Source organism: Dreissena polymorpha, chromosome 13 (genome assembly GCF_020536995.1).
Source record: "Dreissena polymorpha isolate Duluth1 chromosome 13, UMN_Dpol_1.0, whole genome shotgun sequence".
Lineage (NCBI taxonomy): Eukaryota > Metazoa > Mollusca > Bivalvia > Myida > Dreissenidae > Dreissena > Dreissena polymorpha.
The window spans coordinates 13,232,543-13,258,724 of NC_068367.1; the positions used below are offsets into that span (position 1 = coordinate 13,232,543).

The 26,182-nt window shown below is 33.5% G+C and overlaps 1 protein-coding gene and 1 long non-coding RNA gene across 7 annotated transcripts in view; one reads left to right on the forward strand and one right to left on the reverse strand.

Annotated features, from left to right (window-relative positions):
* Positions 1-26,182, forward strand: part of LOC127855313 (fatty-acid amide hydrolase 1-like) — a 126,259-nt gene that overhangs the window by 43,392 nt on the left and 56,685 nt on the right. Inside the window, exon 1 of one of the 5 annotated variants that reach the window (XM_052390777.1) lies at positions 9,070-9,205. The exons of the other annotated variants lie outside the window; for them this stretch is intronic. Within the exon in view, the coding sequence (XP_052246737.1) occupies positions 9,187-9,205 (19 nt within the window). The 5' untranslated portion in view covers positions 9,070-9,186. Of the gene's footprint in view, positions 1-9,069; positions 9,206-26,182 lie in introns of those variants that run through there. 5 annotated transcript variants of the gene reach the window in all.
* On the reverse strand, positions 21,529-23,505 carry LOC127855315 (uncharacterized). Of its 2 annotated transcripts, none has more exons than XR_008037477.1 (2): positions 23,294-23,505; positions 21,529-21,727 (listed from the first exon to the last, which is right to left on the reverse strand). It is a non-coding gene; the product is annotated as an uncharacterized LOC127855315 (long non-coding RNA). The 2 variants fall into 2 exon arrangements; XR_008037478.1 differs by having other exon boundaries at positions 21,875-23,505.

A 26,182-nucleotide genomic window follows, 5' to 3' on the forward strand; every position in this document is an offset into this window, starting at 1 on the left:
AGCAATCAATGGAATAACCTACAAACAAAGAGAAAATCAATGCATTAGCGAGCAGAGAATTGACTTTGTTCCGACAATTAAAACCATTCCTTATGCATTCGTTGAACGTGTTTACTTGAGTAAGTTATGCCTGTAGACAGGAAGCGACTTTTCTTTGATTACGTCAAACTGTCAATTCACACAGATTTGCGAGATTTTTAGGGTCCTTGGTCATTTGTGTACATGTTCAGTATAGAAAATCACCTGCTAACATGAAAACTTTGGATTAAATTATCAAAATAAAAACAATGTTGCAAACTGTGTTTATATTAATTGGTAAGTATTAGTTAAAAGACGACGTTTTGTGTATCGTAAATCAACGAGTTTTCTATACAACAACAACTACTTCTACAACCACGTCGGGATCGATCTATCTTGGTTGTTTTTTTTAATTGTAAATATTATACTACATGTACATGTATGTACTTGTAATAAATGTAATTTTATTTGAAAATCAGGAAGTCAAACAAAATTAAATTGATCGTTATCTCGTAAAACGCGGAGTTTCCCCCGCGTTGCCAACGCCGAGGGCCGCCGCGTCGGCTTATCAGTTTTGCCGATCGTTAACCGCCGCGTCCAGAATCATGCAAACACCGCGTATAGCGGGATTTTCTTAATCTCCCTCCAGGTCGAAACCCGCGGAGTATGGAGGGAAATTGGGGAAAACGCGTGGAGTGCACTGTATCTAGGTATATTGTGTCAATATTCGTTGATAAAAACATTCCAATTTGGTCCATTTTATTGATAAAAAATGCTCACATTTTCTATTTTATCGATTTAAAAAATCCCAATTAGACTCAAAATGGCAAGGAAAACTAAGACTGTGCATGAAGGCTGAACTGTCTGAAACTAATGTTGAAAAAATCATTGGTGTATATTTAAGAAATAGGACAAAGACATTCAGCTGTGAATATTACATTCATGCATACATGTGTATTCATATAATAAATATCATTTATATTTAATACATATAAAAGAGTAAATTTTAAATTTTCCCCTTTTCCTAAATAATGACGCGTTTTTCCCCTTAAGACGGGCCCCGTCACCATTCCCCTATAGGTGAAAAAAAACACTGATTTCTTTAACACAAACCTTTCCATTTTTCTATAGTATCAAATAAATTTTAAGGGACTATTTATAGATTTGATGAAATATTGCCTCTGAACATGCGTAAATCCCCTGACGTGTTGTGTGCTTGTTGAAACGCTCAATACATGCAAATGACGCGACGTTGTACATGGTGCATAATTTTCGCGCTCTTTTTAATTGAGAAAAAGATTCAACATAAAATAAATGTGCACTGCTAATTTGAAGCACTGCAAGAATATTTTAAAGTTGCGGTAACATTTACATTCGGAAGTGTGTTTCGGATTAAAAACGCGTTAACATCGACTTTCGGGAATGGGTTTCGGATTACAAATTTATTTATTCCCATTTGAGATTTCAACAAATATTAGCAGTTGCATTATGAATTCAACAATAATTTGTTTAAACACATTACGAGTCGAATAAATGTTTTGACGGAATTATGCATGAAATTCACGTTGTCCACGAGGATTACGGCTCGTTGCCGTCATCAGTCTTCTAAGTATCGATTATCGGACAAAACATTTACAAGTGTGCGTAATTAATTCAATGAAAATTTGTTAAAGCGCATTACGTGTCGAATTAATGTCAGAAAAACGAGGTGAATCAGTTCTATAAATGGACATGATGAAATATACATGTACTGGAATTAAATTGTTATCGCATACTTTTAACCGGGAGTTATTTGCACAACTTACTCGCTATAAGTTATTAATTGTTTACCACTTGCAATTAATTTCTTGTATAAATTATGAGTCATAGGTAATTGTTCTAAACAATTGTTTATATTAAAAAAGGTCTGATGATGATGCTCGAAACTGTCTTTAATGTACTGTACTGTACTAGTTACCAGTTTTATATTACGTAAATGGTACAACTTCTTGCTAATCAAGCTGTGATAAACTCTTACTTTGTGCCCGACGTCAATCAAAAGTAATGGTCAATAGTTAACCCCGCCCTCATACGCATTCGCGTAACCGATTGGACGATGAACATCACAGTTTGACGACTTGAATTTTACCTGAGAGTTTCCTGTGATACATCCTTGTCAGCATTTAAATGACTGTGTAATGTGGCTAGAATAATCGATACGCGCGTCATGCTTTTCTCTTATCAGTGGATTATCCATTACCCCATGTGGTGTTTATGGCGATTACTTGTGAAAGTAGGTACCGAGTGCTCTTTTAAAACAGAGAATATTGATACACTGTTAGAGAAACCTTGATTTATTTTGACAATCTCCACTATCTTTTACTGAAAAATACACTGATCGGAAAATTTCAAGCGCCCCAGTAGAGCTGCAACGATTCGATCCAATGCATCGAAAATCGGTTAGAAATGCGTCGATTCGATAACGATACCAAACCTTCCAAATTCAATTTGATTCTTTAACATATAGACATATATATACATAGATACGTAAAGCTCGCTGTATTCTGACTATTTGATACTGGAAGGTGTAGGTTTTCCCTTTACCTGTAATTACGACGTGTGCGATTGGCTGCTTATTACTTTAGTCATCCAATCAATAAGCGCGTTACGGTCTACTTTCGGAAAGAGCGTCAAAATGGCTGAACAAGTAGTGGCCGACGAATTGAAATTATCAGATGCGCCTAAGAAGCTAAAATCAAAAGTGTGGCAGTATTTTGGGTTTCAGGATTGTAGCCCTTCTGATAAATCAAAGTGTAAACTGTGCTTCACAGATGCAAACATAACGTTGATTTAGCAAGACTAAGAGGTAGCACAAGAGCAACTACTCAAGTCGCCAGCCAGAAAAGTAGTTCTGTTTCTGTTGGGAATTTGTTAAGTTTATTAGAGAATGTGCTTTGTCCTACAGGTAACAGGTGGTGCTGTCACGGCACAATGATAGACATGCCTGTAGCGGTTTTGGATATAAGTATAATAGTGATAGTACTATCACTCCACTGATTCCAGATGTCCTTATGATTATTTATTTAATTTTATATTATTGTGTATTCAACACAATCTTCTAGTCAGAAGTTTTTTATATAAAAATTGAGTCCTAATTTGCTATATATATGTGTTTTATTTAAATATTGACATAGTTTGAAAGACAATTGGCAGTTTCTTGCAAAATATTTCTTACACCGGTTAATTTAACACACTTTCAACAGTTTTTAAAACACTGTTGAACCAACCAAACTATATCAAACAAACACACAATTTGACAAATGCCCAAGGTATCTAGGTATGCGACAAGTTTGAACAGAAATGTTTATTTTGAGGCAGAAGAGAATCGAATCGAAAAAATCGGTATTGGAGTGTCTGCAATCGAAATCAAATCAAATCGAGCTGTTGGTGAATCGTGGCAGCTCTAGGCCCCAGGGACTCTGATTTAGAAATTCAAGCGCCCCAGCAAGGGATCGTTAAATGGCCTGTGTAAAGCCTTGATGTATTTAACTAACTTTATCTAATATTAATATATTTATCTTGCTTTGTCTTCCATTAAAGTTCCATGCTGTTTCAGTAAACTGTAGAGCATGACAAACATAATAAAGCAATTATATGCATATGAATCTGATTATAAACAGATCCACTATCATACAGGGTTTTACAGGACGCGATATTCTGCGTCAAATACGCATAAAATGCCAGTCAGGACCCGTTATATTTGTTAATTTGCATCCCATAGAACGCACAATCATTTTGACGTATTGGTTCTAGTCATATCAACAAGAAACTCTGAAAGACAACTGCAGTATGTAATTTTCTAGAAGGATGTGAGATTTGTCTCGCTTGTTGATTTTTCGACCAATCGTGTTATCAGGCACCTTCTGTTGCTAGGTGCAAAGTCCCGAATTGAGACTTCATTGCGTTAATGTGAGCTATTTATGTCGCTATGAAAGAAAAGCTTACTGAGGTTACGATAGCTTATTATCTGGCAAGCAAAATTAAACTACAGTAAATCTTGTGGATGCGACCACTTGTATTAAGCGACCTTTGTCTTATGCGACCATTTTGAAATCCCACGGAGCTTTTTCGCTATAAAATGATATTGTATTAAGCGACTTTTGTCTTACGCGACCAGCAACCACTGATTTTTGTGTATTTTGATGTCGGAATCTTGAATTAAGCGACCACAAAGCTTAGGGAGGTAAAAGTGGTTCATCTATTGATCTTTCAGGGACAAATTCGTGTTAATTGTTTATCTAAGCCAATAAGATGTACTGATACACCTCTGCTTTGTTTTCACACCAACCATAATGATTATGCTTTGTCTTGTTGACCGGTTCTGACCGGTATTGTTGTAGACTGCGTATCAATTTATTGAGTTGAATAATAGAGGAAGATATTACGCACAGTCTACAGCTTAAATAGTTTACTATGTGGAACGTTAAGAGACAACCCCGATTTTTCTCGAGTATAGATAACAGGTGCAGAAACAATGCACTGTAAGCCACAAACATTTCCCGAGAAGTGCGGAAAATAAACTTTTAATCGGTAACATCTGTCTGAATCCGTACATTACCAATTTGTAATTATGCTAATTAGTAGATATTTGTTAGCCAATCACATTGTTATTTACTTAATAAATTTTCCAATCAGGTCTGTTTGTTTGTTTTCAATTGACGTGTTTTAATTTTTCAGCTCATTATGTATCATAATTGAGTCAGATTACCTTACGCGTATGCGCAGAAATTAAAATGTCAAAACGAAAAGTGTTAACGTTGAACGAGAAAATTCGGGTTTTGGACGTAAAATCGTAGATGAGTTTGGAGTCGGTAAAACTCAAATTCAGAACATTCTTAAGCGTAAAGCCGAGGTGCTTGAAAACGTGGAAAATAATGTTGTTTTTGCAAATAAATATGTACATACAATTCATTTATAATAAATGATAATTTATAATAAGTGAAAACATAAAACACATTATAAGTAAAATATTGTTTATGTATTGTGTTTATATTCATTTTATTATAAAAATTAAAATCATTGTTGACAAAAGAGATTATCCTTCATATCGATTAAAATTGAGGGTAAGCATTCTTCCAGAATGGCCTTTTTAGCTCACCTGAGCGATAGCTCGGGGTGAGCTATTGTGATCACTCAGCGTCCGTCCGTCTGTCTGTCTGTCTGTCTGTCTGTAAACAATTTGTAAACATCTTCTTCTACTAAACCATTGAGCCAATTTTAACTAAATTTCATGTGGAGCATCCCTAGGTCATGGGACAAAAGAATTGTTTAAAAAAAATTGATCACATAACCAAGATGGCCGCCATGACCATATATGGTAAAAACCTTAAAAAATCTTCTTGTCAGAAACCTCTCATCAGATTTTCAAAAAATTTCACAGGGATGACCTTTGAAGGCTCCCCTGAAAAAGTTGTTCAAAGAAATTTGATTCGTCAAAAAACATGGCAGCAGGAGCTCGTTGAACTTTGCATGTTTATTCGTTTTTGCCTATTTTTTGAAAACTTTCAAAAATCTTCCACATTTTTTGTCCGATCCTTTCCAAATTTGCACAGTGTCTTTATATCAATGAGGACACGAACCCTACAAAAAATGAGCATTATTGGTCCATGAAGTACAGAATTACCTCCCCTTGAATTGAGAAAATGGTGTTTATGCAATAAAGTCCAAATTTTTCATCCAATTCTTTCCAAACTTGTAAGGATTAAGCATGGTTCAAATAAGGGAAACAACTACGGTTTATGCATGTTCTTTTTATTACAGATTTGCCTCCCTTTAATTCATTCAAAATCTCATTTTACAGCAGATTCCAAATCTGACCTGTAAATGAGCCCCATATTTACTGCCAGTGCTAGGTTACCTTTTCCCATTTGATCATTCTTAAGTATTGGTCTTGTAATGCTGCTACTGCTTCTGCTACTGCTACTGCTACTACTACTACTACTACTACTACTACTACTACTACTACTACTACTTCTACTACTACTACTACTACTACTACTTTTACTACTACTACTACCACTACTACTACTACTACTACTACTACTACTACTACTACTACTACTACTACTACTACTACTTCTACTACTACTACTACTACTACTTCTACTACTACTACTAGTACTACCACCACCACCACCACCACCATTACCACCACCACCACCACCATTACTACTACTATTACTACTACTTCTACTACTACTACTACTACTACTTCTACTACTACTACTACTACTACTACTACTACTACTTCTACTACTACAACTACTATTACTACTACTACTCCTACTACTACTACTACTACTACTACTACTACTACTACTACTACTACTACTACACCACCACCACCACCACCACCACCATTCACAGTGACAAAAAACGTATTCACACAATGGCTGCTACTACAACTTATAGCCCATATAGGGGGGCATGCATGTTTTACAAACAGCCCTTGTTTCTATGGGATTTTAACCACAACTGTTCATGTTTATCTCCGAAACATATTTTTAGGTCACCTGTCATGAAGTGACACGGTGAGCTTATGTGATCGTGTGATGTCCGGCGTCTGTTGTGCGTGTCTGCGTGTGTCCATGCGTCCATCTGTCAACAATTTGTTTGTGTAGACAGTAGAGGTCACAGTTTGCATCCAATCTTAATGAAATTTGGTCAAAATGTTTATCTTGATGAAATCCGGTTTGGGATTGTATTTGGGTCATCTGGGGTCAAAAACAAGGTCACTAGGTCAAATAATAGAACAACCTTCTGTAGACAATAGAGGTCACAGTTTTCATCCAATCTTTATGAAATTTGGTCAGAATGTTTATCTTGATGAAATCTGGGTTGGGATTTTATTTGGGTCATCTGGGGTCAAAAACTAGGTCACTAGGTCAAATAATAGAAAAAACTTGTGTATACATTAGAAATCACAGATTTCATCCAACCTTTATGAAATTTGGTCAGAATTCTTGATGAAATCTGGGTGGGATTGTATTTGGGTCATCTGGGGTAAAAATCTAGGTCAAATAAATAGAAAAACCTTGTGTTGACAATAGAGGTCACAGTTTTCATCCAATATTTATGAACTGTGGTCAGAATGTTTATCTTGATGAAATCTGGATTGGGATTGTATTTGGGTCATCTAGAGTCAGGAACTAGGTCACTAGGTCAAATCATAGAAAAACATTGTGTAGACAATAGAGGTCATAGTTTTCATCTGATCTTAATGAGTCAGGTGAGCGATTCAAGGCCATCATGGCCCTCTTGTTTATTTAAAGACCATTTTATTAAGAGACCACTTTTGATTACTCCCTTAAGTGGTCTCTTAATACAAGATTGACTGTATAAAAATAAACACAATCTTTAATTGTATAAGTATGTGTTAAATGTCGGCTATTGTTTACGTAAATAATCGATTAACATAACTATTTAACTAATTGACTTTGACACAGCCAGCATATTTATTGGGACCCCCATTTTTACTGACAGGACCCCTGAAAATTATTAACTAGAGTCCTAGGGACCCCTAAACATTGACATGAATGTAAAACCCTGAACATATAAATGAAACCATGTTTGCCTTATTTAATTTTTTAACAATAATCCTTCCAGATGTTTTAACTTTGCAAGTAAACTGAATGCAAACATTCATTTCCGTTACATATATCCACTGAGTAGATTACTAACAAGGGCTGTTTGTAAAACATGCATGCCCCCCATATGGGCTGTCCATTGTAGTGGCAGCCATTGTGTGAGCACGATTTTTGTCATTGTGACCTTGACCTTTGACCTAGTGACCTGAAAATTAATAGGGGTCATCTGCGAGTCACGATTAATGTACTTATTAAGTGTCATGATCCTAGGCAAAAGCGTTCTTGAGTTATCATCCGAAAATCATTTTACTATTTCGGGTCACCGTGACCTTGACCTTTGACCTTGTGACCTCAAAATCAATAGGGGTCATCTGCGAGTCATGATCAATCTACCTATCAAGTTTCATGATCCTAGGCCTAAGCGTTCTTGAGTTATCATCCGGAAACCATTTTACTATTTCGGGTCACTAGGTTTTACATATGTCTGTCTGTTTGTCAGTTAATTTATCAGTTCAACTGTCAATCTATGTCTAAATTAATTCAAACATTTTAATTCATAACTTGGGGTTGTCACTGGACCAATCATGGGAACTCCTGTATTGCATTGTATGCATCAATGTTCAGGCATTTTTTGTTACTTAAAATTAAGCATGACCAACTACAAGATTTTTGCTATAGGCTTATAAATAATCCCAGAAATTATGAAAAAAGAGAAAAAAAATTACTGTTCCTTTGAGAGAAAAATGTAATTATTATGCAGCGATTTGTTTTATAAAATACCAAAAAAACAGCACTTTCTCAATTATTTTTTTTTTATATATAAATAAAAATTTTAGTTATTTTCCTTATGAAGCTCTATGGCTTGAACCTAAGTAAATATAATATTGACAACTTGAAAACACTTAGTTACCAATTTTAAATTATTTTGGAGAAAAAAATTAAACACACCAATTTCCCAATATGAAGACTGCATGATACGAATTTTCCCAATTTCAGGGTTTTTTGCGCACAATTTATCCAATTGCACTGGTACGGGTACTTTTCCCAATTAGACAAAAAAAAATCGTTGTTATGTAAATTTATCCCACCACTTGATCATCTTAATGGTCCTTAATTTAAACAATAAACGAGGAAATTAATACATTTACAGAGCAAGTACATTATCAATATTACCATATATATAACCCCTGTTGTGAATGGGCACAAATAATTTATAGGCATGGTCTTTATTTTATGAATCTTAGATTAAATTGACAAATAAGTTTAAATTGTAGCCATTTATCTGCAACAACAAAAAAACAACATGCATTACAAAGTAATTAAAAATACTTTTACTAATGAGGAATATTTTTTACATCAGACTTTTCAAGTGTGACCTATATCACTCAGTATCTTTCTCTATTTGTGAGATAAGAATTGCTAGTCATGCAAGTGCATGTTAATTAAATGATAAATATGGTACATGTACATTTAAGTATGCATATTGTTAGCTGGAGGGTATACATGTAAAACCTAATGGATTGTGTGCAACAGATGTTGGATCATGTTAAACAAAATAATAGGTTTGTGTTTCAATTGTCTTTTGTTGGCATATGTTAGACACATATTTAATATGTAGTACACTGTAACTCCAATATAGTGCGGTCTGTTATTAAAGGGGCCTTTTCACAGATTTTGGCATTTTTTAACTTATTCATTAAATGCTTTATATCGATAAATGTAAACATTGGATCGTAAAAGCTCCAGTAAAAAATCAAGAATAAAATTAAAAAAAGGAAAAGAACATTGCCCGGACCAGGTTTCGAACCAGTGACCCCTGGAGTCCTGCCAGAGTCCTGAAGTAAAAACGCTTTAGCCTACTGAGCTATTCCGCCGAGTATATATACTTATGGTATTTTATACCTTATAAAAGCAATCTTCGTAGTTTCACAAAATTTAACGACAAAAACAGAACTCTCCAAATTATTCAATCGTTTCGCGTTGCAACGCTTTATAATTTTTAGGTTTTAAAATCGTCAAAAGATGCATATAATGGCTATATTAGACCATGGTAAATGTTCAGTATTACTGTTTCCTCACAAATATCATAACTAAAACGAAAATTTGCGAATCTGAAACAACTTTTTTCAATTTTGTCAATTTACCAAAGCGTGAAAAGATCCCTTTAAGCTGTGTTACAACCTGAAGTGTAATAACGACCTGAATTGTAATAAACTTTATTACATTATTACAATTGCGTGACAGCCTGAATTATAATAACGCCCGAAAGTGTAATAAACTTTTTTCTTGCTTTAAAATTGCATCTGATCACATTTCCAAACACAGATTATTGCAAAATATAATGCATACATGGATATAATATATATATTAATAGGGTAATACGAATTATGAATGACAAAAAGGTGTTCTCATACAAACTAAATTGTAATAAAGTTATTACATTATTACAATCGCGTGTCGACCTGAATTGTAATAACGCCCGAAAGTGTAATAAACTTATTTCTTGGTTTAAAATTGCATCCTATCGCATTTTTAAGCACATATGTTTGCAAAATATAGTGTATATATGTATATAAAAATGTATCTTAATTAAGTAATACGACCTATGAATGACAAAAAATGTGTTCTCATACAAAACCAATTGTAATAAAGTTATTACATTATTACAACTGCTTGTCGACCTGAATTGTAATAACGCCCGAAAGTGTAATAAACTTATCTTTTGGTTTAAAATCGCATCTTATTGCATTTTCAAACACAGAATATAGCAAAATATAATGCATATATGTATATAAAATATTTATTAATAGGGCAAAACGACCTATGAATGACAAAAAAGGTGTTCTCATACAACCTCAATTTTAATAAAGTTATTACATTATTACAATCGCGTGTTGACCTGAATTGTAATAACGCCCGAAAGTGTAATAAACTTATTTCTTGGTTTAAAATTGCGTCTTATCGCATTTTTAAGCACATATGTTTGCAAAATATAGTTTATATATGTATATAAAAATGTATCTTAATTAGGTAATACGACCTATGAATGACAAAAAATGTGTTCTCATACAAAACCAATTGTAATAAAGTTATTACATTATTACAACTGCTTGTCGACCTGAATTGTAATAACGCCCGAAAGTGTAATAAACTTATCTTTTGGTTTAAAATCGCATCTTATTGCATTTTCAAACACCGATTATTGCAAAATATAATGCATATATGTATATAAAATATTTATTAATAGGGCAATATGACCTATGAATGACAAAAAAGGTGTTCTCATACAACCTCAATTGTAATAAAGTTATTACATTATTACAATTGCGTGACAACCTGAATTGTAATAACGCCCGAAAGTGTAATAAACTTTTTTCTTGGTTTAAAATTGCATCTGTTCGCATTTCCAAACACAGATTATTTCAAAATATAATGCATACGTGGATATAATATATATATTAATAGGACAATACGACCTATAAATGACAAAAAGGTGTTCTCATACAACCTCAATTGTAACAAAGGCATAACATTATTACAATCGCGTGTCGACCTGAATTGTTATAACAGCCCGAAAGTGTAATAAACTTATTTCTTGGGTTAAAAGTGCATCTTATCGCATTTTCAAGCACCTATGTTTGCAAAATATAGTGTATACATGTATATGAAAATGTATCTTTATAAGGTTATACGACCTTTGAATGACAAAAAATGTGTTCTCATGCAAACTCAATTGTAATAAAGTTATTACTTTATTACAATTGCTTGTCGACCTGAATTGTAAAAACGCCCGAAAGTTTAATAAACTTATTTCTTGGTTTAAAATTGCATCTGGTCGCATTTCAAACACAGATTATTGTCAAATATCATGCATACATGTATATAAAATATATATTAATAGGGCAATACGACCTATGAATGACAAAAAAGGTGTTCTCATACAACCTCAATTGTAATAAAGTTATAACATTATTACAATTGCGTGACAACCTGAATTGTAATAACAACCGAAAGTGTAATAAACTTTTTTATGTCCCCCACTATAGTAGTGGGGGACATATTGTTTTTGCCCTGTCTGTTGGTCTATTGGTCTGTCTGTTGGTCTGTCTGTTTGCGCCAACTTTAACATTTTGCAATAACTTTTGCTATATTGAAGATAGCAACTTCATATTTGGCATGCATGTGTATCTCATGAAGCTGCACATTTTGAGTGGTGAAAGGTCAATGTCAAGGTCATCCTTCAAGGTCAGAGGTCAAATATATGTGGCCAAAATCGCTCATTTTATGAATACTTTTGCAATATGGAAGATAGCAATTTGATATTTGGCATGCATGTGTATCTCATGGAGCTGCACATTTTGAGTGGTGAAAGGTCAAGGTCAAGGTCATCCTTCAAGGTCAGAGGTCAATTATATGTGGCCAAAATCGCTCATTTTATGAATACTTTTGCAATATTGAAGATAGCAACTTGATATTTGGCATGCATGTGTATCTCATGGAGCTGCACATTTTGAGTGGTGAAAGGTCAAGGTCATCCTTCACATGGTCAAGGTCATCATACAATGTCAAACATCATATAGGGGGACATTGTGTTTCACAAACACATCTTGTTCTTGGTTTAAAATTGCATCTGATCGCATTTCCAAACACAGATTATTTCCAAATATAATGCATACGTGGATATAATATACATATTAATAGGGCTATACGACCTATGAATGACAAAAAGGTGTTCTCATACAACCTCAATTGCAATAAAGTTATAACATTATTACAATCTTGTGTAGACCTGAATTGTTATAACAGCCCGAAAGTGTAATAAACTTATTTCTTGGTTTAAAAGTGCATCTGATTTTATTTCCAAACACAGATTGTTGCAAAATATAATGCATACATGAATATAAAATATATATTAATAGGGCAATACGAACTATGAATGACAAAAAGGTGTTCTCATACAACCTCAATTGTAATAAAGTTATTACATTATTACAATCGCGTGACAACCTGAATTGTAATAGAGCCCGAAAGTGAAATAAACTTTTTTCTTGGTTTAAAACTGCATCTGATCGCATTTCCAAACACAGATTGTTTCAAAATATAATGCATACATGGATATAAAATATATATTAATAGGACAATATGACCTATGAATGACAAAAAGGTGTTCTCATACAACCTCAATTGTAATAAAGTTATTACATTATTACAATCGCTTGACAACCTGAATTGTAATAACGCCCGAAAGCGAAATAAAAAAATAATCTTGGTTTAAAATTGCATCTTGTTGCATTTTAAAACACAGACTATTTCCTAATATAATGCATACATGGATATAAAATATATATTAATAGGGCAATACGACCTATGAATGACAAAAAGGTGTTCTCATACAAACTCAATTGTAATAAAGTTATTACATTATTACAATCGGGCGTCGACCTGAATTGTAATAACGCTTGAAAGTGTAATAAACTTATTTCTTGGTTTAAAAGTGCATCTTATCGCATTTTCAAGCACATATTTTTGCACAATATAGTGTATACATGTATATGAACATGTATCTTTATAAGGTAATTCGACCTATGAATGACAAAACATGTGTTCTCATACAAACTAAATTCTAATAAAGTGATTACATTATTACAATCGCTTGTCGACCTGAATTGTAATAACGCCTGAAAGTGAAATAGACTTATTTCTTGGTTTAAAATTGCATCTTGTTGCATTTTAAAACACAGATAATTTCCAAATATAATGCATACATGGATATAAAATATATATTAATAGGGCAATACAACCTATGAATGACAAAAAGCTGTTCTCATACACCCTCAATTGTAATAAAGTTATTACATTATTACAATCGCGTGTCGACCTGAATTGTAATAACACCCGAAAGTGTAATCAACTTATTTCTTGGTTTTAAAGTGCTTCTTATCGCATTTTCAAGCACATATATTTGCAAAATATAGTGTATATATGTATATAAAAATGTATCTTTCTAAGGTAATTCGACCTATGAATGACAAAACATGTGTTCTCATACAAACTCAATTGTAATAAAGTTATTACATTATTACAATTGCGTGACAACCTGAATTGTAATAACGCCCGAAAGTGTAATAAACTTTTTTCTTGGTTTAAAATTGCATCTGATCGCATTTCCAAACACAGAGTTTTGCAAAATATAATGCATACATGGATATAATATATATATTAATAGGGCAATACGACCTACGAATGACAAAAAGGTGTTCTCATACAAACTCAATTGTAATAAAGTTATTACATTATTACAATCGCGCGTGGACCTGAATTGTAATAACGCCCGAAAGTGTAATAAACTTATTTCTTGGTTTAAAATTGCATCTGATCGCATTTTCAAACACAAATTATTGCAAAATATAGTGTATACATGTATATAAAACATGTATATTTATAAGGTTATACTACCTATAATGACAAAAAAGGTGTTCACATACAAACTCAATTGTAATAAAGTTATTACATTATTACAATTACTTGTCGACCTGAATTGTTATAACGACCGAAAGTGTAATAAACTTATTTCTTGGTGTAAAATTGCATCTTATCGCATTTTTAAACACATTTTATTGCGAAATATAGTGTAAACATGTATGTAAAAGTGTATCTTAATAAGGTAATACTACCTATGAATGACAACAAAGGTGTTCTCATACAAACTCAATTGTAATAAAGTTATTACATTATTACAATCGCGTGTCGCCCTGAATTGTAATAACGCCCGAAAGTGTAATAAACTTTTTTCTTGGTTTAAAGTGATATAAGATGCATTTTTCACTGTTGAATTGAGCTGAAAAGAATTACTGGTCAAAAGAGTTATTTAAAATGTTGTAACTCACCCGATACGACTCGAGTTGTTCTGTTCAACAGGCCTTAGGTTAACGGAATTACGTTGTACGGACAGGCAATGGTATTACCATCATACCATTTGGAATGGGGTAAGAGGCTAACGCCATAACATTTCGATAGATAACCTTGCTGAAAGTTCTATAACTAAACAGAAGGAAAACGGAATAGTCTATGGTATCGCGATCTTCTCGATTATTTATTAAAATAATAATGCAAGAAAATGCATATTTAGGTCTTGAACTCAATAAAGAATTTAAATATTGGTTATAAATATTTATTTTATTTAAGGACTTCGGAACATTTTGAGATTGAATATAATAAATACTGAATTGAATCTTGTTGCCGCGTGGTTTATTTGTCATTCATGACAAATGTACGATAGATTAATAATTTTGAAAACACTAGGGATTCGTTTGTTTTCATTTATTCATTTATCTATTTATGCATCCATTCATCCGTCCGTCTGTTTGTTCGCTCGTTCGTTCGTGAGTTCGTGCGTTTGTTCATTGATTTGTTTGTTCGTTCTTCGGTTTGTTCTTTTCGTTCGCTCGTTCGTTCTTTCGCTCATTCGTTCTTTTGTTAGTTTGTTCGTTCGTTTGTTCGTTTGTTTGTTTGTTCATTCGTTCATTCATTTATTTATTCAGTCCGTCTGTCCGTTTGTTTTTTCATTCGTTCGTGCGTTTTTGTGCGTTCGTGCATTTGTTTATTGGTTCGTTCGTTCGTTCGCACGTTCTTTCTTTCTTTCTTTCATTCATTTATTAATTTACTAATTTATTCATTGATTTTTTTATTCATTTTTTGCATTTATTCATTTATTCACTAACCCATTCACTCATTCATTCATTCACTCATTCATTTTTATTTATTTAATGATGTATGTATTTAATTATTTATTATTTGTTTGTTCGTTCGCCCGTCCGTCCGTCCGTCCGTTTTTTGTCCTTTGGTTTGTTCGTTGGTTCATTCGTTGGTTGGTTCGTTTCTAAGTTCGTTCGTTCGTTATTTAATAATTTTCTTTGATTCTAAGGCCTTTAGACTATCATCATCATCATCATGATCATCGTCCTCATGATCTTCATCATCATAATTATCATCATCATCATCATGTTCATCATCATAACAATCATCATCATAATGATCATGATCATGATGATGATCATCATCATAATCATCATCATCATCACCATCATCATCATCATCACCACCACCATCATAACCACATTCATCATCATCACCATCATCATCTTCATCATCATCATCAGCAGCAGCATCATCATCATTATGATCATCATCATCATCATCATTTTTATTTTTTTATTTTAATTTCTTATTTTATGTTTGGTATATTTTTTATGATTATTTGTACTTTATATTATATAATATGCATATTATGTTAATGCTGCCACGTTAAAACAATGATTAAATAAATGATGGATGAAGGTTAAAAATTGATTGTTTCGTAGCAGCAGAAGGGGGGTCTTGGGTACTTTATGACATCTCGTGTTAACAGGGTTTTTGATGTGGGTGTGTCATGCTACAAAATTCTGTTAATCGGACCCGAATTATGATTAGGCCGCTTTTAATAGTGGTGATAACCGTTATTTCTATTGTTACGCAATATGAAAATTCGAAAACAAATGTCACGGCTTATTTTTCTGACCCTTTCTATGTTGCAATTTATATAAAAAAAAGTATATAAATTAACTCAGGTGTGGCTGTCTTTATTTTTAAGATATGAAATTACATTAATTGTTAAAATAGTTGTTAACATACCTTAACTACGATAATGGAAGCGATAAATATTTTGTTGTAAAGACGCAGTTGTCTTTCCACACATTTTAATCATACATTAATGACTTCTTGCGTTTTCTTAATGAAAAATATAACCACAATACTTTACGACAGAAAATTTAAGTCAGACTAAGTTATGAGGGGAACCGGCCGATCTCTGATCTGTGTGTGATAACCTGACGCTCAAAAGGATAAGAAAGGGATCACCGCAGCGGTTGCTAATACACAGTGCAGACTTCCGCTGTTATATTGGGGGTATTGTTTATACAGCATATGCAAAATAGCATGGATTCCAATTTTGAAATAAACATCTGAAAATAGCGCCGTTGACTTTTAAATTGAAGAGTATAGACGACATCAAAGTCGAAGAATTGATTTTCTGGAAGAAACAAAGAACACCGCGAGTTTAATGAGGACGACAAATACAATTAAATAAATAATAAAACAATTCATTCGCATAGCATGGAGGCAGTTTATGTCTTACTTAAAGGCGAACAGATAAGTTCAGACTAAAAACCGTATACAGGAATATAATATAATTGCATCTCTGTCCCATTAGATATTTCGCTAGCGAATATTTATTTCACATGCAGTATGTGCTGTAAATTAGAAACCGAATTTGCGCATAAATTACTTAGTTCTTTCATAACGTGCCTTGAAATATGTTCTCGTCTTTGACAGTTTAAACTTGTATTTAACTGTGAAAAGCACCAATTTTACTTCCCAAATGATATTTCCCTGAAGACTTCTACATAAGAACAAGTTTTGAATGTACACACAAGAACATAGACATACATTATGGCAAATAATTGTATCAATTTAATACTTTTAAGCATCTTAATGAATGACTGGGATGGTTTTATCGCGCTTCTATTAAATATACACTTTTTAGTTATTGACGGTATTTCAATTTGGAACGTTTTTTATACTAACATTTTCTTGTGTAGTATTTTTTTACACACAGATATTTATAAAGAAAAGTATTGCATTTAATCAATTAATAAAGGTTTAAAGTTCAAAACAAAATTAATTAATAAATTAATAAATAAAGGAATGAACGAACCAATGAACAAACGCATGAACGCACAAGCGCACAAACGAACTAACTAACAAACGTACGGTGGACTGAATGAATAAATAAATAAATGAATGAATGAATGAGTGAGTGAGTGAGTGAGTCAGTCAGTCAGTCAGTCAGTCAGTCAGTCAGTCAGTCAGTGTGTGAGTCAGTGTGTGAGTGAGTTAGTGAGTGAGTGAATGAATGAATTAACTATTACAAATAAATAAATAAATTAATACATAAATAAATAAATAGATAAATAAATAAGCAAGCAAACAAACAAACACAAACAAACAAACAAACAAATAAATAAATAGATAAAAAAATGAATGAATGAATGCATGAATGTATGAATGAAGGAATGAATGAATCAATCAATCAATCAATGAAATAACGAACGAACGAACACACGAACGAACGAACATACGGACGGACAGAGAAATGAATGAATGAATGAATAAAAAAATGAATGAATCATAATGAATGAATAAATAAATGAACGAACGAACAAACTAATGAACGAACGAACGATCGGACGAATTGACGGATGAATGAATGAATAAATATATAAAACCCTGTTCTGTTCACAATTGTTTTTGTTATTTTTGGTGTTGCACACTTAAATATAATTTAACTACAAACAAATCCCTAGTGTTTTCAAAATTATGAATCCATCGTACATTTCTCAGGTATGACAAATAAACCGCGCGGTATCAATACTCACTTCAGTATGTATTATATTAAACCTTGAATAAAATAAATATGTATAACCAATATTTCAATTCGTTATTGAGTTCAAGACCTAAAAAAACATTTTCTATCATTTTTTTTTTTAAATAAATAATCGAGTCGATCGTGATACCGTAACCGAATCCGTTTTCCTTCTTAATCTATAAACAAGAAATATCTTTAAAGCAAAAGATATACGGCGTTGATTGTGGTTGGAGTTGGTGGAAATTAAAGAGTTTAATGAATGAAATCAAAGATAGCATGTCTTTTTCACATTTTTTGTCATTCACAGGTCGTATTACCTTATTAAGATACATTTTTATATACATATATACACTATATTTTGCAAAAATATGTGCTTAAAAATGTGATAAGATGCAATTTTAAACCAAGAAATAAGTTTATTACACTTTCGGGCGTTATTACAATTCAGGTCGACACGCGATTGTAATAATGTAATAACTTTATTACAATTGAGTTTGTATGAGAACACCTTTTTGTCATTCATAGGTCATATTACCCTATTAATATATATATATATATTATTACTCTTTCGGGCGTTATTACAATTCAGGTTGTCACGCAATTGTAATAATGTAATAAAGTTTATTACAATTCAGGTCGTTATTACACTTCAGGTTGAAACAACGCTGTGTCCAATATAATGCGGGGGGTGCTTGGATCCCGTCTTTTCTCCAACCTTCCATTTCTGATTCAAATCCATGTTATGCAACTACTTGTATTTTCAGAAAATTCAAAAAAGCCGGCGATCACAGCTTGATTGCTTTATCCGTCAGTTTAACTGATTTTAATTGATTAGAGGTTAAACGTCACTCGACAGACCTTGGTGTTAATCTGTTGTGTAATGTCAATAAAGGTGTGAAAACTTGCGAGTTCATGTTTATTACATGTATTCCCTATCAGAGCGGTTTGGTGCGCTAATTTCAATAAGGCAAGTGCAAGCAGAATAATTATCAAATTAAAGTTATTTAAAACAATTACCTGTTTATGTTTTATATTTATCGTGTATTGTATTTCATTGTATAAACTTTGGCTGTGTAAGTGTGTTATCCTTTATGAAATGCTATACAAGCTTGATACATAAAAAGATCTTTGTGTATGTTTATTGTTTCAGTACGTATACGAAAAGTAAATTAAAAAATGCTGACGATTTATTTACCTGCTAATGCTGTGTAATTGTTAACAGAGATGCACTTAAATTTTTGCCCGTTATCAGAAAGTCCATGTTTTTTACATGCTTTGTATGATGCAATAAAACATTACTTTGTACATGTATCGTATTGCATTTAATCTAAATTAAAATTCGCTCGTCCAATGAAAGCTCTGTCCCATAATGCACTGTACTATTTTTCTGAAAAATGGCGTAGGCATATGAATTTGTTTATGAAATTGGTAAACATATTTCTTGTAATAAATGTTTATTTAATAATTAAAATGAATTTTACTTTAAAAATTTGTTTTAATATCATAAAACATTATTTTTTCGTAAGTGATGTTGTAATTACACTGTAACTCCAATATAACGCAGATGACGGGGTCCAAGCCACGCAACAGCGTTATAAACGGACAGCGTTATAAGTTTTGAGCTTATTTATATAAGGGGCTATAAAAACAGGTAAAGTATAATATAGGTCTTGTGTATCGTCATGCTGTGTCATCTGCAAATACATGCATATAAACCAGTCGAACGATAACAGTATACATACCGCTTTTCTAATGTGCACATTTATCCGATAATCCAATATAATTACATCACTTACGAAAAAATGTTTTTTAACATTTATGACAAGAAATATGTTTACGAACTTCGTAAACAAATTCATATGCCTACGCCATTTTTCAGAAAAATTAGTACAGTGCATGATGGGACACAGCTTTCATTGGACGAGCGAATTTAAATTTAGATTTAATGCAATACGATACATGTACAAAGAAATGTTTTATTGCGTCATACGCAGCATGTAAAAAACGTGCTTTCCGTTGACTTTCTGATAACGGGCAAAAATTTAAGTGCATCTCTGTTAACTATTACACTGCGTTAGCATGTAAATAATTAGTCAGGATTTTTTTATTTATTTTTCGTATACGTACTGAAACATTAAACACACACAAAGATATTTTTATTTATCAAGCATGTGTAGCATATAATAAACGATAACACACACAGCCATAGTTTATACAATAAAATACAATACACGATAAATACAAAACATAAACAGGTAATCGTTTTAAATAACTATAATTTGATCATTATTCCGTTTCCACTTGCCTTATTGAAATCAGCGCACCGAACTGCTCTGATAGGGAACACATGTAATAAACACCGACTCGCGAGTTTTCACAACTTTATTGACATTACACAACAGATTAACACCAATTAGCTGTCGAGTGTCGTTTAACCTCTAATCGATTAAAATCAGTTAAACTGACGGATAAAGCAATCAAGCTGTGATCGCCGGCTTCTTTGAATTTATGAAAATACATGACGTTGCATAACATGGATTTGAATCAGTATGGAAGGTTGGAGAAGAAACGGGATCCAAGGACCCCCCGCGTTATATTGGACACAGCGTTATAACAGACCGCACCATATTGGAGTTACAGTGTATATTGGATTATCGGACATATGTGCACATTAGAAAAGCGGTATATATACTGTTATCTTACGATTTGATTTATATGCATGTATTTGCGGATGACAACACAGCATGACAATAATCATATAAACACATAAGCTCAAAATAAATTTATAACGCTGTCCGTTTATAACGCTGTTGCGTGGCTTGGACCCCATCATCTGCGTTATATTGGAGTTACAGTGTATACGGTGTATTTATATATATGTGGGTAATACCATTTTAGTTCATTTAAAGGGACTGTCAACCTCGAATGACGAAAAAATAAAATTTCTAAAATATCTTCTTTTTTTCAATTATTAGTTGATATTTATTAAAATTTCACAACTGGTATATTACATTACATGTACTTGAACAAAGTTCATATTTTCAGTAAAAATATTTCACAATGTGAAATCGAAAGAACATCGCAAAAATAGGTGACATAACTATATACATCTATAAATAACGCATGTAGATTTATCATTTTATATATAAAATATATACAATTCACTACGCATGCATAATTTGCATTCCTGGGTTTACCACGTGACGATGATGATCAATCTACTGAGGTTATTTATATAGTTAACTGCAGGGGTTCCACTGGCCCCAAAAAAGTCGTCGCCCCTTTTTCGCGGCGCGAAACTGTCAGTTATTCCGACCTTATTAATTATGACAATCGTCTAAGAAACCTTACAACATCAATGTCATTGACTATATTATTACTTTTAAAAGTATGTAAATACATAAATAATAGTAAGTAACTTCATTAGTCTTAATAAGCTTTATTTATACATAAAAACATTGGTTTGCACATGATAAACAATCACATATAACCATCTTCTTTGCCAGGAACAGCACATTGGTGAGCGCTGCCTTCACTGCTGCCTCATTCTTTGAGATTGATGATTTGCTGGCAGCAGCCATATCCTTCCGAAGCTGCATTGCCTTAGCAGCAGTCTGGTGTTCTGAAAAGAATAAATAAATAATACCATGAGACTTTGTTTTTATTATTTCCATACTGTATAATCAAATTTCAATACAAACAATACAGCTGGGAAGCAATGTGAATATGCACTTTAAACTAAACAATTTGCTACCACACACAAACATACCCTTTGTTTTTACATGCTTAGTTAAGGACTCCTTTTTCATAACGTTAGCCTGCAACCCGGGTGAGTCGCGGTACTTAAGGAATATTCAATTGCGTCTAGAAACCATCTTCAAATATCAGATAAATAATTTAAAAGACAAACATATCTGACTTAACTTCATTGGAAAATAGCCTTTTTATGACGAAAATCCTTCAATTTTAACTGCGGTATCAACAAAAACAACACCACTGTCCGCCATTGTTGTTTATTTTCCCTCCCGGTTGACTCGCGGTAAATAGGTTAAACGACACTAATATTAAATTTAACATGAATAAACATAAAGATCTGACATACTATTCAAAGTAACAATCAATAACGTATATAACAATTAGAACATATGGAATTTAATACATCAAATAAAATAAATATCACAGTTATGTTCAAGCAGTGTCTAATTTTAATTCTCAATATTCAAATAACTGTTCATGTTCATTCATTCTTCTGCGCAATGGGGACACCTGAAGAAGCTATCTCGCCTCAAGAAACGTACATCAGTGCAGAAGCTCAGATGTACCCAATGTGCACACACACTACATTCATCCCATTTCACAAAAAAACAACCGAAACATCCTTCCTCAATGCAGGTGGACTACTTTTCTTACACACACAGCATACGTCATCTGTGTCACTTTCAAGAGATGAATCTATTAGCTTAATATTGAAGTGTTTATAGAGCCTGACCTATCGAAATAATTTTTAAAAATCGGTGGTGTGTAACCCCTTCACAAAGAGAATAATATTGGTAGTGTCTGACCTAAGCAACCGCAAGCAGACGAACTTAAAAAGTGAAAAAGTTGAAAGGGAAATTTCATTTTAACATGGATTTTTACATAATTTTTATTTAAAATGATGTTTTAAATCGTTTTTTGGTAGTTGCTTACCAAAAATCTATTCATACTGGCAGCAAAAGATGTTTTCTGTCAGATTTCAAAAGTAGGTCACGCAGGTTTGTTTACAAACACAATCCAGAGGGCGCTAATGAAATACCGCGAGTCAAAACGACCCGCGACTCAACCGGGTTTGAGTATACAACCAGATGTAAATGCATTTTCGAACTGGCTTTTAACACAGTAGTCACAAAACATTGACTTTGTTTTTGCATCATATGAAATGAAAGGGAATTCTGACTTCCAGCTATCATTGAATTTTCGCTTTGCTCCAGAATTATCATGTTTTTGCAATTTTTAAGGATTTTCATTGCTTTCATTTCTTTCAATTTCTTAAGCACGCTTTCGAGGATTAAAGAAGTCATGAAACGCCATGATTGCTTGTGAATATGTAATCATATAATTTATGTGTCTTTATATACGAAAGCCATCAACATAAACTGTGAAAAATATGAACAATCTTTAACTAATGTGTAAATAACAATACCGTTACCATGGTATTGATTAAAGAGTAGCCGCCTTATATATCGTTATAATCATTGATTTTTGTGCCAGTTTGTCCTAAGTGTTACATAATTGAGTGTTCTTTATCATAAAAGAACCGTTAATCCGATAATAACCCCCATAAAACTTGACAATAGCAGTAAAAACACCGACTGTAACACTTCACGCTTCCGTGATTTCAGTGCACTCTACACTGTAGGTCGCTTACATCGTCGTAAATCAATATTTACAACTGACAAACGCTGGCCGCTTATGCACGGTCGCGTGCTTTTCGACTCGCAGTACATTTTCGGATAGGATCTTACCGATTTTTTGAAATTCGCCACTTTAAAAAAATTGGAGGTACTTAAAAAAAATCGACAGCGGAACCCCTGAACTGGTAGTTACCTGGTAGACATACCCAGCAAAATTTATTACCGAATATACTGAAAATATGAAAACTTAATAACTTTTTCCAATTAATGTAATATACCAGTCGTGATATTTTGTTAAAAAATACGGTATTTTGCAACTTTTCTTTTCTTCGTCGTTGTGGTTGACAGTCCCTTTAATGGTTGGGACAACACTGGGATCTTTTAATTTCAATTAAAAGTTTTGTAGTAAATTTCAAGTAAAGTAACCAGGTGTCTCACAAAATATTTGGCATTAACATTTCCTCTAAATATAATAATATTCAAGCACGCTGCAGCTATTTTTCCTTCTTTATAAAATACCGGAAAACGGCACTTTCCCAATTAGGAAAAAATACAAATTTCCCAATTACTGTCAAAAAAAATGGGAAATGGGGACGTTTGAAAGTCAATTTTGTGAAAATAAACCAACATTGTATTTAAATTGTATTTTAATAAATTGTCAAAATTATTTTTAATTGTGTCGTCTGTGTACAAATGTATGTTGGTTTGCTTCTCGTGTGTTTAGCTATTAAAATAAATATTGTTATTTTTAGCTCACCAGTCACGAAGTGACATGGTGAGCTTAAGTGACCGTGTAATGTCTGGCGTCCGTTGTGCGTGCGTGTGTGTGTGTGTGTGTGTGTCTGTCAACAATTTGTTTGTGTAGACAGTAGAGGTCACAGTTTTCATCCAATCTGTATGATATTTGGTCAGAATGTTTATTATTCCTTTCTTCGAAGAAGAGGGGGTATATTGCTTTGCTCATGTCGGTGGGTCGGTCCGTCCACCAGATGGTTGTCAGACGATAACTCAAGAACGCTTGGGCCTAGGATCATGAAACTTCATAGGTACATTGATCATGACTTGCAGATGACCCCTATTGATTTTGAGGTCGTTAGGTCAAAGGTCAAAGTCACGGTGACCCGAAATAGTAAAATGGTTTCCGGATGATAACTCAAGAACGCATACGCCTAGAATCATGAAACTTCATGGGAAGATTGATCATGACTCGCAGATGACCCCTAATGATTTTGAGGTCACTAGGTCAAAGGTCAAGGTCACGGTGACCCGAAATAGTAAAATGGTTTCCAGATGATACTCAAGAAAGCATTCGCCTAGGATCATGAAACTTCATGGGTAGATTGATCATGACTCGCAGATGACCCCTATTGATTTTTAGGTCACTAGGTCAAAGGTCAAGGTCACGGTGACCCGAAATAGTAAAATGATTTTCGGATGATAATTCAAGAACGCATATGCCTAGGATCATGAAACTTCATAGGTAGATTGATCATGGCTCGCAGATGACCCCTATTGATTTTGAGGTCACAAGGTCAAAGGTCAAGGTCATGGTGACCTGAAATAGTAAAATGGTTTCCAGATGATAACTCAAGCATGCTTATGCCTAGGATCATGAAACTTGATAGGTAGATTGATCAAGACTCGCAGTTGACCCCTTTTGATTTTCAGGTCACTATATCAAAGGTCAAGGTAATGGTGACCTGAAATAGTAAAATGGTTTCCGGATGATAACTCAAGAAAGCTAATGGCTACGATCATAAAACTTAATAGGTTCACTGATCATGACTTGCAGATAACCCTTATTGATTTTGAGGTCACAAGGTCAAGGTCACGGTGACCCGAAATAGTAAAATGGTTTCCGGATGATAACTCAAGAACACTTATGCCCAGGATCATAAAACTTCATAGGTACATTGATCATGACTCGCAGATGACTCCTATTGTTTTTGAGGTTACTAGGTCAAAGGTCAAGTTCACTGTGACCCGAAATAGTAAAATGGTTTCCGGATGATAACTGAAGAACGCTTATTCCTAGGATCATCAAACTTGATAGGAAGATTGATCATGACTCGCAGATGACCCCTATTGATTTTCAGGTCACTAGGTCAAAGGTCAAGGTCACAGTGACCCGAAATAGTAAAATGGTTTCCGGATGATAACTCAAGAATGCTTATGGCTAGGATCATGAAACTTCATAGGTACATTGATCATGACTGGCAGATGACCCCTATTGATTTTCAGGTCACTAGGTCAAAGGTCAAGGTCACAGTGACAAAAACATATTCACACAATGGCTGTCACTACAACGGAGAGCCCATATGGGGGGCATGCATGTTTTACAAACAGCCCTTGTTTTTATGAAATCTGGATTGGGATTGTATTTGGATCAGCTGGGGTCAAAAACTAGGTCAATAGGTCAAATAATATAAAAAACCTTGTGTAGACAATAGAGGTCACAATTTTTATCCAATCTTTATGAAATTTGGTCAGAATGTTTATCTTGATGAAATCTGGGTTGGGATTGTATTTGGGTCATCTGGGGTCAAAAACTAGGTCACTAGGTCAAATAATGGAAAAACCTTGTGTAGACTATAGAGGTCACAGTTTTCATCCAATCTTTATGAAATATGGTCAGAACGTTTATTTTGATGAAATCTGGGTTGGGATTGTATTTGGGTCATCTA